At 34.5% G+C, this 18,243-nt stretch overlaps 1 protein-coding gene across 2 annotated transcripts; it reads right to left on the bottom strand.

Annotated features, from left to right (window-relative positions):
- Nucleotides 1–2,004: 2,004 nt before the first annotated feature.
- On the bottom strand, nucleotides 2,005–16,694 carry LOC106058670 (uncharacterized). Of its 2 annotated transcripts, XM_056030352.1 has the most exons (7): nucleotides 16,429–16,694; nucleotides 14,007–14,030; nucleotides 13,745–13,843; nucleotides 11,438–11,661; nucleotides 10,261–10,376; nucleotides 7,880–8,012; nucleotides 2,005–5,158 (listed from the first exon to the last, which is right to left on the bottom strand). In XM_056030352.1, exons 1-7 carry the CDS (start codon nucleotides 16,685–16,687, stop codon nucleotides 4,283–4,285), a joined length of 1,731 nt encoding a protein of 576 aa, XP_055886327.1. In that variant the 5' UTR covers nucleotides 16,688–16,694; the 3' UTR covers nucleotides 2,005–4,282. The 2 variants fall into 2 exon arrangements, with proteins under 2 accessions (XP_055886327.1, XP_055886328.1); XM_056030353.1 differs by lacking the exon at nucleotides 14,007–14,030.
- Between the last annotated feature and the right edge of the window lie 1,549 nt (nucleotides 16,695–18,243).

Raw genomic sequence — 18,243 nt, 5'->3', positions numbered from 1 at the left:
ATATGTTAATAGGCCTTGAATTGCAGCCCTTGAAACTATACACATGATTTATATCAACATGTAGAACTATTTCCTGTGCTAAAATCAAGATAATCAAATTATTTCCTTTGCCAAAATAAACAAAGTACTATTATTTGTAACCCTACAATCAACAGCAGACACTGGTATCAAGTTACAAAGCAGCCAAAATTATATATATAAATAATTTCTTGTAGAAAAAAAAGACATACCTTCGTTTTTATATCTTTATTATATATCCAGGGGGCTATGAGCTAGGCTTTGCACTGTTTTTTTGTGCTTCCTCATGTGGCTGGTTTGAGACTTAATTATGTGATCCCGGAATGTTCGGCTGTACACTGGGCAGGCTTTTCCAGCTGGAGCTAGTGTCATTGGCCTTGCTTTTTGTCTATAACGCTTTTCTTCTGCCAGCGCTGTTCTCTTGTCCTCACCAATTTGAGCACCAGTCTTCACAGCGCTTCGCCATGATGCTCTATCATGTGCTTCTGTCTCTCAGGTGGCTGCGGATGTCTCATCATTGTTAGTGACATGAATTAGTGGGGATCACGAAGTAGAGAACTTTTGTTGTGTTTCACTTGAATGTGAAACTTGATCGAGAATTCTGGGAGTAAACCTCATGGTTAGAGGGCCAGTAGTCGCCATGTTCTTAAGCTGTAAGGATGTCTATAATGTAGTTGATTCTGTGATTTAGTATCAGTTGTGTATTTAGAATATTCCATTGGATTTGTGAAGCATAATATGTATCTCTTTGTGGCAGGGATTGCCAGTGAACTGTTATTTTATTGGAAATAAATGTCGTCTGCTGATAAAGGTCTTACGTGATTACTATTAATATTTGTTGTGCTGTGCTGAATGAAGTAGACATACGAGATCAAAAGTAGTACACCAGCTCAAGTGAAGCAAGGCATCTTTAATTATTTTAATAAGCGTGGTCGTGAGGCCAAGTGCGCTTGAACTTGGCTTGGCTACCTAGAAGGGGGCTCGAGGTTCGACACCCGACTCGGGCAGAGTTGTGTTTACTGAGCGCCCAAAGGCAGCACGGAAAACCAACTCCTAGATACCCCCTCCCACCCACCGGTCCACAAATGAGATTGGACCAAAAGCGCTCTGAGCATGCTATAAGCATGAAAGTAGCGCTATATAAAAAGCTATAATAATAATCCAATGACACTCAGTAAGGAGCCGTGAGACTGGATCAATGCTAAAGGCTTTCAGAGAAGCTTTGAGGGTGTTTTCTTTGTCCACCTTGTGAGCGCTTCCCTGTTCTCAGGTCCTGTGGAAGTGGTTCAGTTTTTTTGCAGATTTTCTATATAGGGTGCGTCAAAAAGTGTATACACACTTTGAACTGTCATAGAGAGTTTATTTCCCGTTCTACAATGCTAAATTTCTGGACAAGGAAAGCTTAATGTCCAATTGGAAAAATAAATGTGATTGATGTGAGAAATATCCAAACTGGTGGCCTTCAGCATCAATACATTGCTGAGTACGAGTCAACACTGATTCCGTACATCGTACCAAAGTTTCACTGAGATTTCTGCGCACACCGCCTGAATCTCATTCCTCAGAATGCGTAGCACACTACTAGCACTTACATTACTCTCTCGTACTCAGCAATGTATTGATGCTGAAGGCCACCAGTTTGGATATTTCTCACATCAATCACATTTATTTTTCCAATTGGACATTAAGCTTACCATTTCCAGAAATTTAGCATTGTAAAACAGGAAATAAATTCTCTATGACAGTTCAAAGTGTGTATACATTTTTTTTGACGCACCCTATATACTATCCACGTTTCTGAGGCATATGAGCAATGTAGGGAGGATGATAGCTCGATAGACACGGTACCTTAACACTAGGTTTGTTGTTTCACTTTTTTTGGAATGCTTGTGATTTATCTACAGTGATAGATAAGTATTTTTAAGTACTATAATACCATCTATACTACTATAATACCAACAAAAGCATAAATGTACCAAGAGCATATTCTTTGTAAAAATGTGTAAAATTTATTTTTAAATATATATATAAAATAATATATATTCTGAAAGCTCTTATTATAGATAGATCTATATATTTACAAAAATATATAAAAGTTCAAACATTGTTTGCAACAACTGAAACAGACATGAATTTGAGATTGTAACCATTATAAAAATTTATTCTAAAAAAGAGTTTTCTTTTTTATAGCTTTATTATACCGGTATATGACTGTGGGCTGACAATAGTTTTTCTGTTTTACTTTTGGAATGCTTGTCATTTATCTACAGTCACATAGATATAAGTATTTTTAAGCACTATGGTACCATCTTATGGTCACAACTAAAGCATAACATGTAACAAAAGCATATTCTTACTAAAAATCTGGACTTCAAATGAGAAACATCCATTGACATTTTCAACTCAAAGAATAGTGTTACAAATCTTGGCCTGTTGTGGAGCAGCATTAAATTAATATAGGTTAACACACTGGGTCACAAAAGAGAAAAAAATGTACATTGCAGATGACCAGCAGAGCTTCAAGTTGAGACCTTGATCAGTTGTTTTGTAAATAAACATACTTGATGGCAGGGAAAAATATTTGAAAGAAAATTCAAAGAAAGAGTCAAGTATCATATATATCCTGTGTTTTTGAAATGCTATAAAAGAAAGATCATGGCACATATCAATATCATTTTTTGATTAGTTCATACAGTCAGTATAAAAAATGAGCTTACTTTAATATCAATGAATTGTATTAATATCTTTCAATTTATTTTGTATTCATCTTAGGTAATTTCAAGTTCATTCTCACGTTTAGGTTTATATTATTTTTCTTTGGATGAAGTTTAAAAGGACTTACATCTTCGAATGAACTTATAAATGTGTCACTTAAGTACATAATTAAAAAATAGCAATAATAATTGACAAACATAATGCAAACTCAGAGTGCTTTGAGAACATTTTTTAAACTTTTTTTTTCCTATCCCTTAATCTGTTGGACAGTTAGGGCACCATGAAAGATTTGACGACCATCTTTTTCCATTCCTCTCTGTCTTTTGCCTTAGTTAGAAGCTCTTTCAATGGCAGGCCCGTCCATTCTTTTATGTTGTCTTCCCATCACTTTCTCTGTCTTCTTTTTCTTGGTACTGTTCCCTGAAGGAAGGTTTTTGCGGGCCACGAAGACCTTGTAATATGGCCATAGATTTATAGCTTGCATTTTATTATGATAGCATGTCCATGTCTCTAATCACTTGGTTTGTGATACCTAGGATCCTTCTGTAGCATCTCAATTCCATTGCTAGGATCCTCCTCTCTAACTCTGCAGTCAGCGTCCAAGACTCACAAGCATATAAAAATGTGGCCATGACTAGGGAATGCATCAGTCTGATTTTGGTGTTGAGGGCTAAGCCTTTGTCTTTCCATATAATGAGAACATAATAAAAATTAACAACAAAACTTGAAATATCAAACTTGTAATCTCAATATGTTTTGAACATGTAGGTCTTAATGTTCTTCTTGAATGCAGTAAAGCTTGTGGTTTATCTGTGCTCAAGTGTAATGTTGAATTGAGAGACTAATACAATTCAATGAAATCCCTCAATACTAAAAAAAAAAACACCACAAAAGTATATATATATATATATCCATGTCCCACTAAGGTATATCTATGTCAATTAAAGTATATATGCATGTCCATTTGAATAATATCCATGTAAAGTGTGCACCTCTATCATTAAGTCCGTCTAAGATTTTGTTATGTTACTCAAACATACATAAAAATCTAATGCATAGTAAAGATACTGTGACACGGATCATACGAATAAATATTATGCAAATAATTGATCAACTGTATCAGGTATTATGATTTTCTTTTTTTTAAAGAGGGATTTGGATTTTGGATTTCTGGCACACCAGCCACAATTTGGGCCATATCGTGCCCAATTTTTAGAGGGATACTTTTTTCCCTTTACATGCAGTAAATTTCAGAAGGCAAGTGAATATTGGACAGCTCCAAAAAATAAAAAGCAACAACAACAAAAAAAATCAGAAAACCTGCTTAAAACTACAAAAATAAAATCCATATACCTGTACTGCTATATGAAACATAAAAAGGTGAAATTTTAAAATTGGCGTGAAACAAAAATTCAATACCTTTGCTGTGAACTTGCGTGATTTCTACATATGCTACTATTTAAGAGCAATAGATACATTTCTATGATAAAAGTCGCTTTAAAAAACCCACCACAGCGATAGAATCAAAAAGCACATTTTCATTACAAAATTAAAATTTGAGTTCCTTATTAACTCTCAATTCATCGATAAGAACCTGACATCTGACATCTTCCATTTTTAAACTAAACAGATATGGCGCTCTACTAAACACGTCAGCAGGAATGGGAACTGTTAACAGAGGGGTCAAGGGCTCAGGTTCTGACACACTTTCTAAAGTTGTACAATCGTGGAGGGAAGTCACCCAGAAAATAATTTTTGCTCCTTCGTTAACAATTTTAAAACGATAGCAGTTTGTAGGGGTTGGGGTAACTCTTGCAGCTTGTCCAAAATTGTCTATACTGTCTGGTAAATTAACACCAGCAACCTCTATCTCACCCCCAATGCCAATGAAGCAACGAATGCCTACGCTATTAGTAGATCTGTCATCCCCATAGTGTAAGAGAGAGACATAAATATTGAGTCCAGTGACAAGACTTACACTTTCACAATTATTTCTGTTGAAGAAAATGATCCTGCCTTGAATACTTTCATTAGAGGAAGGCCAAAGTGTTGACTCTGACATTAAGGAAACATTCGGAGATGTAATAATGATAGATTCTGTACTAGGAAGGACTGAATTATTTTGCAGGTAAAATCCCATTTTCCACCAGTCTTCAAGCTTAAAGACACGTTGGTCTTTAATTAAGACATGGGGATCAACTTTGTCTTTTGAGAAATGTCTATAATTATTAAACAACAGCTGAAACCGGTCATGGTTGAGATTGAAATATACTGTATTGGGTGGGAACTTGTAGGATATGTACATGACGTCTTCATTCACAACAGAATCTCCTTCTTCATGCCAGACCATCAGGCTTGAGGACTTGACATTATCAACCAGCCATTTTAGTTGTGGAACTGAATTGTGAACAAGTGACAGTCGAGCCTGTTGACAAAAAAATTAAAAACTAAAAACCTAACATACATTTTTTTGTGTGTGCTGAAATAGCAAATATTAGTTGTACAGGTAATTTAACATCTTGTGAGTTTTGTATTCTGAATTATTAAAAGACACCTCTGTCATAAGCAACAGTAATGCAGAAGGTTTTAGGCTAAGGTCACCGCAGTGTTACCATGTTTAATGTGGTTTAGACAGTGTGGTATGTGCTCTGCACTGCCACCTCCCTGGTCTTGGGTCAAACCCTGCCAGCCACCATCTCATTCGATGGAGTGATAGAGTGCAAGTATATGAAAGGATTCTTGAGGTATGGGTGTTCAGCCTGAGTACTCTCATTAATACTGGGCAACTGAGGTTGAAGGCTTAGTCCTGGTAATAAAAGGTACCCATATCATGTTTGTTAAATGCTTGACATGTTTCAGATGTTCCTTCAGAATTTAAGATAATTTACTTCCTGCAGGACAACGGGGGATGAGATAAGTCCAAACAACAGTCCAGCGTGCAAACTGAATGACCAGGCAGCCACCATACACTTGCAATCTATATAAAGGTTTGCAAGAGAGTCATGTGGCCAGCACAATGACCAACTGCTTTTAATTTCCCAATATAACCTTATGGCAGGAGGTTTTGGAAAGGATATAATAATCTTTAGCTCTGACGGGATTTTCAAAATGTGTAAAACCAATCAAAATAACATACAGAGCTCTTTCATGTCAGTACTGTTATGTTTGTCACTATCCAGGCTCTCTGCAAACTGCACCACACGACACAACGAACTTAAAAACCTCACAACTCAGGGCTCCAAAGTAATAGTAACAGTTTAATTTCAAATACATCACAAATATTGTATAGTTCACAACAACATTATACTGACTGTCCAAAAACGTAGCCACTGCGCCGGCTTCACACACCGTGCTGATTCTGACTTTCCCTCGTACTGGTCACATTACAAGGTAATGTGAAATGACTTAAGACTCTTGACACATTCGCTCTTATATAGGGTCACTACAGGCCTTCTAGACCCGGATGGAACATTGCTTGACCACTGGTTGATGACATTCACTGTGGCTTGCTTGCATAATATTTACAACACAGGTCCTTGCCGAAATGGCATGTACTGTCACAGTTGACCGCTCGTCTAGAGCTGGAGTGGGGCAATTTGCATAGTCTAAAAACACACACAATACTACCCCCATCTGTGTCACCACCAGGTTTATAACAGTATTATAAAGTTGAGACCATTGGTCAAGAAGAACCTTTCTGCTAGAGGCTACGAATGAGAGATAGGCTCTTCACTGTCCTATACATATCATAAGAATGTTAGTCAAAATCATTACCAGGACTATGGGAGATGTTGGCTCAGTGGTAAAGCACCCCTCCCCTGAGCTGAGAGGTCTTGAGTTCGAAACCTTGCTGAAGACTGGGCTTTGGAAATTTTGGGACCCACCTGAGTCTAATAGTTACATTGGGAAAGTAAATGCAGTTGCTCAATGTGTTGGCCACATGACCCTCTTGTTAACAGTGGAAGTTTATATAGATTGCAAATTCTGAAAAGGGGTACTCTTTATTACCAAGACTAAGCCTTCAACCTGAGTTGCCCAATATAAAGGGGAGTATGGAGAGTAACAAAACAAACTAAAACAAATACATTCCACTTATCTTATTCATGGTAAACCAGTAACTGAGACTAAAAATGCAAAATACCTAGGTGTTATAATAAATGAAAAACTGTCATGGAATCCACATATTGATGAAACTACAAAAAAATCAAACAAAGCATTAGGGTTTATTAAAAGAAATTCTTCCCTAGTGCTATTAAAGCATGGAATGGGTTGCCTGAATCAGCCAGGAAAACCAGTGACTTGGCAGAATTAAAGTCATTGGTTAACATGCATGACTAGATGCATGACCCGTAAAATGTAATCATCTTCTTTTTTGAAGTAACGTCTGTATTATAGTATATACATTTCTACAAATCAAATAAGAACATAAAACTAAAATGTTATTTAACCATGGTTAGGCTAATAATAGAATATGCATTCTCTGTTTGAGACCCCAAAACTCAAGAAAACATTAAGAAACTGGAACAGACACAAAATAGAGCAATGAGATTATTATTAACAAACGAATATTCACATTTGATTAGAGTAACATCTTTAGTAAAATCCCTAAATTTAGAAACCCTTCAGGATATAAGACTTAAAAGTAAAGTAGTTATTATACATAAAACACTGAAACAGAATCTTCAAATACAAAACCAAAACCTTATAAAATACTTAGAAAGACACAAAGATAAAGGTACATGCCTTGTTCCATATGCTAGGACAAATTTATACAAGTGCTCTTTCTTCCCAAGTGCTATTAGAGCATGGACTGGGTTGCCTGATTCAGCCAGGAAAACCAATGACTTGGCAGAATTTAAATCATTGGTTAACATGATGACTAGATTGACCTATGAGCAGGTGTAGGACGTAATCATCTTTTTTTTCGAAGTTACGTCTTCTTCAAATCTTATATAATACAGACGTTACTTTAAAAAAGAAGATGATTACGTCCTATGCGTCATGCAGTTGTATTTTATAAAATAAGATAAGATAAGAAGATGAACTCATTGTTTTCTATGAAACTAAGAGGCAGTTCATTTATTTGTCCAGATTTTCTTTTTCAAACTAGTGAACAAATAATTTAAAAAATTTAAAGTACTGGTACCTGAAAAACTATTTCATTTTGGACATTTTTACAGTTGATTAAGTCTAGCATATCCCAGACTGTGTCCCAAGAGTAGGCACTTTGACTTAGGTCACTGTGACTTCCAGTAGTCCAGCCAAATGACAATGTACATCTGAAATCAAACAAAAACCCTTTTAATTACATATTTGCAGACGATTGCATAATAAATTTTTAGTTTACAAAGTCATGTCCAACAGTATACACTCATCAAAAAATGACGATTATTAAGAGAAAAAAAAAATCTAATTAAAAACTAATTTTATTCATGGTACACAGACTAAAAAAAATACCTGTATAATAAATGTAAAGTTATTGTGGATATATTCCCATATTAACATTACAAATAAAAATGGACATAATCATCTTCTTTTTTGAAGTAACGTCTGTATTATATAAGATAAGATAAAATGTAACAAAGTTTTGGGGTTTATTAACTCTTTCTCTCCGTAATTATTTTCCATGATTCGACAGAGTTATTCATTTTACTCTCTGTAGCTCACTTCCCTGTTATGATTAAACTTCAGTCGCTTTGTAATCAGAAAATATTTTATTTTTTTGGTTTAGAAATAAATGTGAATTCATGCTCTTTTTATATAACACAAATTAATGTTTATAAACCAAAAAATAATTTAAAGTGGTAAAATCGATGATAGTATCGTCAATTAGGAGAGAAAGAGTTAAAAGAAGTTTTTACAAATCAAACAAGAACATATACAATTAAAATGCTATACAACCTTCATTAGACCTACATTAGAATATGCATCCTCTGTCAGGGACCCTTTAACTCAAGAAAACATAAAGAAACTATAACAGACATAAAAGCAGAGGGATTAGATTAATGAGCTAACAATGATTCACATTTGTCCAGAGCAGTGTTTCCCAAAGTGGGGTACGCTTACCCCCAGGGGTACCTGAACAGTTTGAAGGGGGTAATTACTAAACAATTAGGGCTAGTAACGGAGCCATAATAGCATAATAGACATTTTCCCCTAATTGAACCCCAATGAAAATCTCAGTTACTAAACCATTTGGGCCAGCATCGGAATGATAATGGCATAATAGAGATTTTCCTTAATTGAGCCCCAATAAAAATGTCAGTTACTAAACCATTGGGGCTAGTATGGGCTTGATTATGGTGCGATTCTGGAAATCCCTAATGAATCCGGAAGTGGTTTTACCCATTCTGAGCAGATATTGTCACGATTAGGGTTGCCCCTATTTGCCCCTAATGACGCCAATGTGCAAAAGATAACCGTGCCCATTAGGGCCCACATTTAGGGCTGCTGTTAGGGCAATGGGGAATAATCCTTATTAAAACGATATGGGCATGTTTATAAGGTAACTATGCAGATTTTAAAAAAATATCCATGCAGTTTATAAATAAGAATAGAATATCATAACCTTTAAATCCTTTTTATTACTTATTTTAAGTTTTTACAAACTCAAATACGGTGCCATTTTAGATTTTAAGACAAATTTCTACAAATATCAAGAAATGGATAGGGATGTTACAACTTCCATCGACACATCCACTTTTTCAATGTAAAAACTATTTTTCTAGAATGTATTTGCTGTGTCTCTGAAGTATGCAAAAATAAACTGAATAATTCAATACTAAATTGCAATAGAGTTATTATTATTTTGTGTGTATAGGCTATGTAGGCCTACAAAAAAAAGTGATTGATTGTTATTAAAATAAATCCCTTTGGGGGGGGGGGTGTTTAGGGCCTACGCATAGATCAAAAGTTTGGGAAACACTGGTCTAGAGTAACATAATTAGTAAAATCACTAAATTTAGAGGCACTTCAAGACCATGAATAAAAATAAATTAGCAATAATACATAAAACACTGAATCATCCCTTCAGTTACTAATACAAAGACAACCTAATAAAATACTCAGAAAGACACAAAGATAAAGGCACATTACTTATTCTATATACTAGGATGAATTCCATACAAATGTGCTGGAACATTCTTTAGGAACATTTAATTGCTAGAGCCATTAGAGCACGGAATGGGTTGCCAGTATCCAGCAAGTCTTTGTATAGAGCAATAGCTACATCACAACATTGAACTGTACTTGGTTTTGATCATTTTAAGAGCAAAATAACTAGATCTCATTTATTTCAGAGATGAGGGATATGATATATGCACATCCAAAAGATATTCTTTTCGTTCTTGTTAACTAAATATGAGATTTCAAGAGAATAAATTTAAAGTTATTGTCTTGCTTACTGATATAGGCAGCTTGTTCCTTGCTAAAAAGGCTTGGAAAATAAGCTCTTATTTGAGTATGTACTAGTGTATTGAGCAAGATATGTGCTTTTATCATAATCTATCATCTATGTTATACGCCTACCTTGGAAAGAATTTTTTTTGTGCCGAGATAAAATCTCTCATATCTACTGAAGGCTTTTCTCCAAAAGGTCCCTGTAAAACATCAGCGTGAATCCAGACTGGAAAATTTATTGGATTCTGAGAACAAATCCAATTATAACTTTTTTCAATTGAATTAATTAGACCATCCCTTTTAAATAAATTAATAAACAAGCTGACAGTTGCAGACACTAATTTTTGTATAAAAAGTGTAGAGACTACATATTTTTGTTCTCAATATAACTGCTCCCTCTAAGAAATGCTTTAAAGATCAGCCTATGCACCAACTTGTTTTAACTGACAGAAGAGAGCATCTAGCTTCCCAAAGAGAAAGCTGTAGATTTCTTACAAAGACCATGGGATCCACATTTGAGACCAAAAGAAAATCCACTCCGGAGGACAGATGTTGACAGGAAATAAATCAACCACCGGATCACAACAGTTATGAGTGCCCTGGATGCACTGGCAGATCCGGAGGAAGGGGGGGGAGGCAGTAGGGGCGATTGCCCCCCACTCGATTTGTATATGAATTTATTACTAATGTAAATAATATATACTAATTATTTATATTTTAACATATATTTAGATTATTTTGCCCCCCCCCCTCCCCCGTATGTTGGCCGTTTGGTGGGGTGGGGGCGATGCCCCCCCGACCACCACCATAAACTTCTGAGTGATCAAAACTTGTTAGTGATATTTTAACCGATCTTTATATGATGTCGTTTCCCTGCTGCCCAATTGGGTGGGGTGGGGGGAGGGCAATACATCTACTGCCCTTCCGACCTAAACCCTATCTGGGAGAAGGTTTTCTGTTTTGCCTTTAGGTGCTCAGTAAATACAACTCTGCTCAAGTCATGTGTCAAACATCAAGCCCCCTTCAGAAGTAGCCAAGCCAAGTTCAAGTGTACTTAGTTTCTCTACCATGCTTCCCACTATTATGATTAGAAAAAATTTTTTCTAAGCCTAAATATTCAGTCATTAACATTTTTATATTATGATAAAAAACCTTATCATCAAACCAGCCATTTAACAAACTGGCTATTGTGAACATTGTTGTATTAGCGATAGCCATTATATAGATGCTGACAGGGTGGCCAGATAGTGTGCAGTTGGCCAATTGATGAAGCTAAATAAAATAAGGTGTTTAAGTACTCACATACCATCACATTAATATCACTCAAAACGACAAAAAAACTATGTAGTGCTTCAGAAGAATGAATGTGAAGCCGAATTCCTTTTTCTCCTTCAATCACTTCCAGCAACCACTCTTTTAAAGTGATATCACTGTTATTGGATGCAGGTTTTCCCATCATTAAAACCTGAGCTTTTGGATACAGTTCATGCTTCAATATAACATCACCAGATATCATATGCACTTTATCATCTGTATTTAAAGAAAATGAATATTATAAATGATTGATCCCTTAACCAATAATTAATTTTGATGCAGAAAATGTTTGAAATTGTTACCTGGCAGTATATTGTGTAAAAAAATATATATGTTTGATTGACTTAATAAACAGGTTTTCAAACTTTATGCTCTATTGTGCAGTATTATAAAATAAAAAATACAATTATTCTCCTATCTTGCTGAATTATGTCATTAAAAATATTATTTTTGTGTGTGTATACTGAGATAAATTACAAGCCTCTATTATCACTAAAGACAGCGGGATGCCCAGATGAATCTCTGGCGTAGATTGCTGTGACTCAATAGTCCTGTTCTGGCAAAACAAACTATGTCAAATTTCAATGCAAAGAAATGGTTCTGCTTTTACGTCAACACACAGTGAAGAGATATCTCCCTTTTTCTCCTATCCATAGCTCCTCTTTGCTGGTGTCATAACATAAATTGAGTTTGAAGCTTCAAACTTCATTTAGGTTTCATTAGTTTTATTTTATTATTTATTTATTTATTTTATTATTAGCTTTATTCATGGTTAGAGACATGAACTTTTCAACTCCACACTAGTATTTAAATGCATTCTGACAAAGTTAAAGATCTATATTAGGGCAGATGATGTTAAGATTATCTGTTTCTGTGAGTGTTCAGATGATGTTAAGATTATCTGTTTCTGTGAGTGTTATGTGGCCTCACAATGACCAACTCACTCCACAAACTGGAACTCACTCCCCATTGATCTCAGACAGACAACATGCTACACCACTTTTAAGAAGAACATTAAGACCTATATGTTTAAAACTTTTTTAGATTAACTGTCATTTTAGCTGTCGTGTTTGTGTTTGTAATGTTATTACAGCGCCTTGAGCCTACATTTTGTTTGTTAACAGCGCTTTATAAATAAAATTATTATTATTATTATTATTACTACAACTTCAAAGATATATATATCTATGTAGATATATATATATATATTATGTATTAATTTCATCATAATGTAATGCTAGAGAGAGATAGATCACAATTCAATTATGGTCTTTGTTTGTCTTTGGAAAAAGCCTCTAGCTTCAATATGTGTTGACCCTAAATATACAATTGTTTGTGGGAACTAGTGGGAACTATTATATACGGTATTGAAATGTGGGTGGCCCCTGGGAGGGTTGTGTAGTCATGTGACCCTGTGTGGTGATGCCAGACACTTGCTAGAAAGATCTTTGTTTTTAGTGCTGGATAGCAAAATTGGAAGTTAGGCAGGTACCTGATTTCTGCTAGGTGATGGCATCAGGTACGGTTTGTAGTTCGAATCCTCCTCAAATCTTATCTATGTTTTGCCATTACCCATATTTCTTTCCTTTCTTTCCTCAGTTACTTGGTACCTTAGTGCTGCTATATGTTACGTGTCATGTTTATTAGTGTCATAACAGCATGTAAAATCTGATCCCAAATATTTTTATTAACAACCAAGGTCCCACTTCCAGACATTTCTGTAAGTTAATTTTGGATGTACCTTGGTGATGGTTTCCTCTGCAGGGTCAGCATTAAGCTTTAGATCTCATTGGGAATATTTTAGTCTAGCATGTGCCTGACATGACTTTGTGTCAATAATGCATAGACACTGTTAGTATTGGCCATATTCAAAACTTCATGGTTAGAGACATGAATTTTTCAACTCCACACTAGTATTTAAATGCATTCTGACAAAGTTAAAGGTCTATATTAGGGCAGATGATGTTAAGATTATCTGTTTCTGTGGCCAACAGTTACTGAGCAGAGTGTTATGTGGCCTCACAATGACCATTTGTCTTTCCTTTCCCCAACTAAAGCAAAAATTCAAATCATAGTCTTAAATTCACAGAGATTCGAACCCAGGACCCCCAGGTTCAGCCCTTAACCATTCAGCCACTGCTCCCAATTCTCCATTCTGACAAAGTACCTGGGAAAAACCTTTCCAACCTGTGCAGATACTGCCACTGACTTTACAAGCAGGTCGGGTCTGGATAATAAAAAAAAATGTAAACAGCTCAACAAAACTGAAGGTTTTGGCAGCTGTTATACAAGCACTTACTGTTCATAGCAATCTTTAGTCCATGTCTACTGTTAACATCTCGCTCCCACCTAATTTCACTGGCATCATCAACATCAAAAAACTGCAAGCATCCAATAGCTGTCGAATTAAGTAAAATAAAAATAAGAAATAAAACTAATTTCAGATTCAAAGCACAATTTAAAAAAAAAAAAAAATTTGTTTAAATATATTTATGCCAAATAATCTATGATTAGTATGATTCTTACACAAGCACATAACTGACATTTACTTATAATTTTACCTTTATCGTTTGGATACTTGCTCCCTAAATTTATGGAAGTTATTAGAAAAAGATAATTAAATAAGTGCAAGTCATTGAAATAAAATACAAATAAAACTTGAAAGTTCTTTAAAGATTTCAATTTATGGATAAAAAAAGGTAAGATCTATTGTGAAGTCAATATATATATATATCTATATTAAAAGTAATATTAATTATCAATACTCTGGTATCTCAGAAAAGTTGTCTGGTAGAAGAAAGGATTAGGATCTATTTTATAAATAAATGGGCAAGAATGAAAATGAGCAAATGCATTTTTATATTATGTTTATCCAGTGCTTTTTTTGTGACGGTACACACTGGTACGGCATACCCGCACCTTTTTCAATGTGGGAATAAATTATCAGGACCGGTCTTAGGCCACTGCAACCTATGGGGTCACAGTGGGCCCCGCGCTTTCATAGGACCCGCGCTAATTCTAGGTGTAATTATTAAATTGCAAAATATATACGAAAAAATTCCTGGAAATCTGAATTTATTAAAATCTCCTGAAAACTTATAAAAAGCTCCTGAAAAAATAGACAAAAGTGCCATTTGTTGGTGTCATTCATTGCGGAAAACGCAAGTCCTAAGCGATAAAAGAAAAAAGCTCTTGTCAGCTTTCATGTAATAAAATGTAATAATAATCAGGTGAATTTTCACCTTAATTGGAAGGTCCAATACTTTATTTACTTCTATAGTCACTGGCATATAAATATGCCATAGGTTGCAAGGTTCATAAAGTAAAATTAATTTGATCGCAATTTTGTACTTAGAAAAGAATAAATAAAATTCAAAGTCGAATTTTTTTTCTAATACAAAATCTTAATTTTCACTTATTATCCTTATTCCCACCCAGACTAGGCCCAGCGCAATGAGTTTCGCATAGGGCCCCGCAATAGTTAGGATGGGCCCTGTAAATTATTACTTTTCTTGTATTTTAACATTTATTATTAATTTATTAGTAGTTAAAAGTTAGGCATTATTTCATCACTGAGTACCGGCACCTATTTTTTTTTACAAAAAAAAAAAAGCACTGTGTTTATCACAATGTTGTCTTCACATTCACCATGACCTAATGGCGCTCATCTTGTACCCAGAAAACAAGGATGGTGAACAATTTAAAAGTGTGGATTGTGAATTAACCAAGCTTTCACTTTTCACAGAGTTCCATACACATATGTTTCATGGGGGTTTTATATCACCCATGCAGACAATATAAATCATCTTAGATGGGGCAAATATGTTTTATATCTTGGTGTGGGGAGTATTTTTAAAATTAGTATCATAAAAGAATACTTATCTTATATAATACAGACGTTACTTCAAAAAAAAGATCATTATGTCCTATACGTCATGCATTCAGTCATGCATATATTAACTAATGACTTAAATTCTGCCAAGTCACTGGTTTTCCTGGCTAGTTCAGGAAACCCATTCCATGCTCTAATAGCACTAGAGAAGAAGGAGCATTTGTACAACTTTGTCTTATCATATGGAACGAGGAATGTGCCTTTAAATTTGTACCGGTACTTTCATTTATTAAATTTTGTTTTTGTATTTGAAGATTATGGTTCAGTGTTTTATGTATAATTGCTACTTTACTTTTGCGTCTTCTTTCCTGAAGGCTTTCTAAATTTAGTTATTTTACTAAAGGTGTGTTACTCTAGCAAATGTGAATATTCGTTTGTTATATATAATATTAAAAAAGCAAAGACTGGCCGAAAGAGAAAATTAGCATTAAACAATTAACTAATTACAGGGCTTAATACATTTTTATTGTTGCTGTAGTGTAAAAAAGTAAAGTTCCCCTTTTCGGACCTTCTGGTCTATAGGGCAGATGATGTAATGGTCATCTAGCTGTTTCTGTGGCTTACAGTTAACTATAGACTATAGGTTGTCATATGGCCAGAACAACGACCAATTGCCTTTACTTTTCACAAACTAATGTCAGGTATACCCATTAGATCTGGGAGGAAAATTAAAAATCCCAGTCTTCACCAGGATTCAAACCAGGAACCCCCACTTTAGGCTAATACTAATAGCCAAGTGCTTTACCGCTCAGCCATGGCACCTCCATTGCGGTAGTGTACCCAGTCTATAAATCTCTAATAAGTCAATAAATCTGACAAGTTATGCTCATGACAGATTTAGATTTATTAGATTGTAATCAAAATAGTATAGACATGTAGCCAATGTAGGCCTATAGTATCTATAGACAGTATTAGTATACATACTGAGTATAGTTAAAGTATTACTAGTCTATTAGTTATTACTTAGTATATATATAAATATATAGTAGGTATAGTAATAGTAATATTAGTAATAATAGGCTATATAGCCTATATAGGATAATTTAGATACAGATTATATTTAGAATAATTAGAATGAATGAATCAATTACCTAGAAAATATCTACCAATAAAAGCAGAATGGGAACTTCGGAAGGGGAAGTGGTTGAAGTTGAAGTCGTCCATAGATGTAAGTATAAGCCGTGAATATACTATTAATGAAAACACAACAATTGAAGCTAAAAGCCGTTTGTTATATTTTAGTAGATCTCGTTTTTGCGCTGAATAATCTTTAATTTTGGTATCGTGTAATGGTGGATCCAGATTTACATGATATGAGTCATCTTTATCGCGCAGTCTTCCAGAACTCATCTTCAAACATATACTGATATAGATGTAGGCCTATTACTACTGTTAGAAAATAATTCCAACTAAAATAGCGAAAGTTTGATTTAGAGAAGAGATTAGTAGTTGCCAGGGGTGGGCAACCTTTTTCTATCAAGGGCCGTATAAAAAAAAAATAGGAACAGAGGGCCGCATATATGTAGGACAAATTTGAACAAAAGCTCCTTCTTCCCTAGAGCTATTAGAGCATGGAATGGGTTGCCTGAGCTAGCCAGCAAAAAAACCAGTACCACTGACTTCGCATTGGTTAATATGCATAACTAAATGCATGACGCGACGGACGTAATCATCTTCTTTTTTTTGAAGTAACGTCTGTATCATATAAGATAAGATATATACTTATAACTTGAAAAATACGTAAACTATGTATGTCTTTGAATTCATATTTGTACTGTATTACAGTGGCGTCTCTAGGGGGTACGGGGGTGCGGTCCGCACTGGGTGACACCCGATAGGGGGTGACACCCAAGTGAAAAAAGTACTTTTGGAATAACTGACAATTTAAAAAAAGTAAATGTCAGTAGCGAAATATTGGAACATGTTATTCACAATTGATACTATAGAATTATATAAATTAAAAAAAAATATTTCGACTAAAAATATTTTATTTTTTTAAATGTAATTCTACAAATAGTCAAAAACGTTACATCATAGGCTTACTTTTTATCAAAAGTAGATGTGAAACCTTACTTTCAGCTGTATATTAGCTGCATGTATATAGCCTAAACACTGCTTTGATTTTTAACAATGTTTTTTATCATATCTATTGAAATAGTATCTAGCACGTAATACCAAAAAGATGCCAACCAATAGTCACTGTTTTACAAATAACGACATTTTTCAGTCATAAAATATTATCGAAATCTCACATGTAATTAATATAAATTTTGTAGAATTGGAAATTAAATAAGTGGCTATTGAGATTTCTGAAGATGGTGATGTAATTTTAGATGTTGAATGTAGCCTAAAAGAAACTCTAGCCAAGATGAAGGAAAAAGTTACAATGAATCAGTTGAATGATATAGACTTCAATATTTTAAGGGATAGTTTCTTTTTGCCGTGTGCCTATTTCACAAAAGGAAAAATGCGCCAGTTGTAAAAAGAATGGTTCTGATGCTTCCTATTGGGGATGATTTAGTCACTTAATAGCAAGAAATTGTATGTATTTTTGTTGTCATTTTCAACTAATTCTATAGAAATAAATACAAATTAGTAATTTAATAAGTAGTGGAAATAAAGTCTGAAATTGGAATATCAAAAAGACGTCTCAAGAATAGTCATCAGGATTGGAAAATCGGAAAACAAAGGCATCCGGCTACAAATACAATGGACAAGGAAGTCGTTGCTATGATTGATGAAAAAAGATGAAAAACAATGGAAGGATAAATTGCACAGATTGTTTCTATACAATCAGAATATTTGACATTTCGTGAACAAACTAACGAGGAGTCTTTATTAAATATACAATTCCCATAAGATGATGGAAATGTTGTGTGGATAAAACCCATAACCGAAAGTATATT

The sequence above is a fragment of the Biomphalaria glabrata genome, chromosome 5 (assembly GCF_947242115.1).
Source record: "Biomphalaria glabrata chromosome 5, xgBioGlab47.1, whole genome shotgun sequence".
NCBI lineage: Eukaryota > Metazoa > Mollusca > Gastropoda > Planorbidae > Biomphalaria > Biomphalaria glabrata.
The sequence above is the reverse complement of the archived record's forward strand: the minus strand, read 5'-3'. Positions and strand labels throughout refer to the sequence as shown.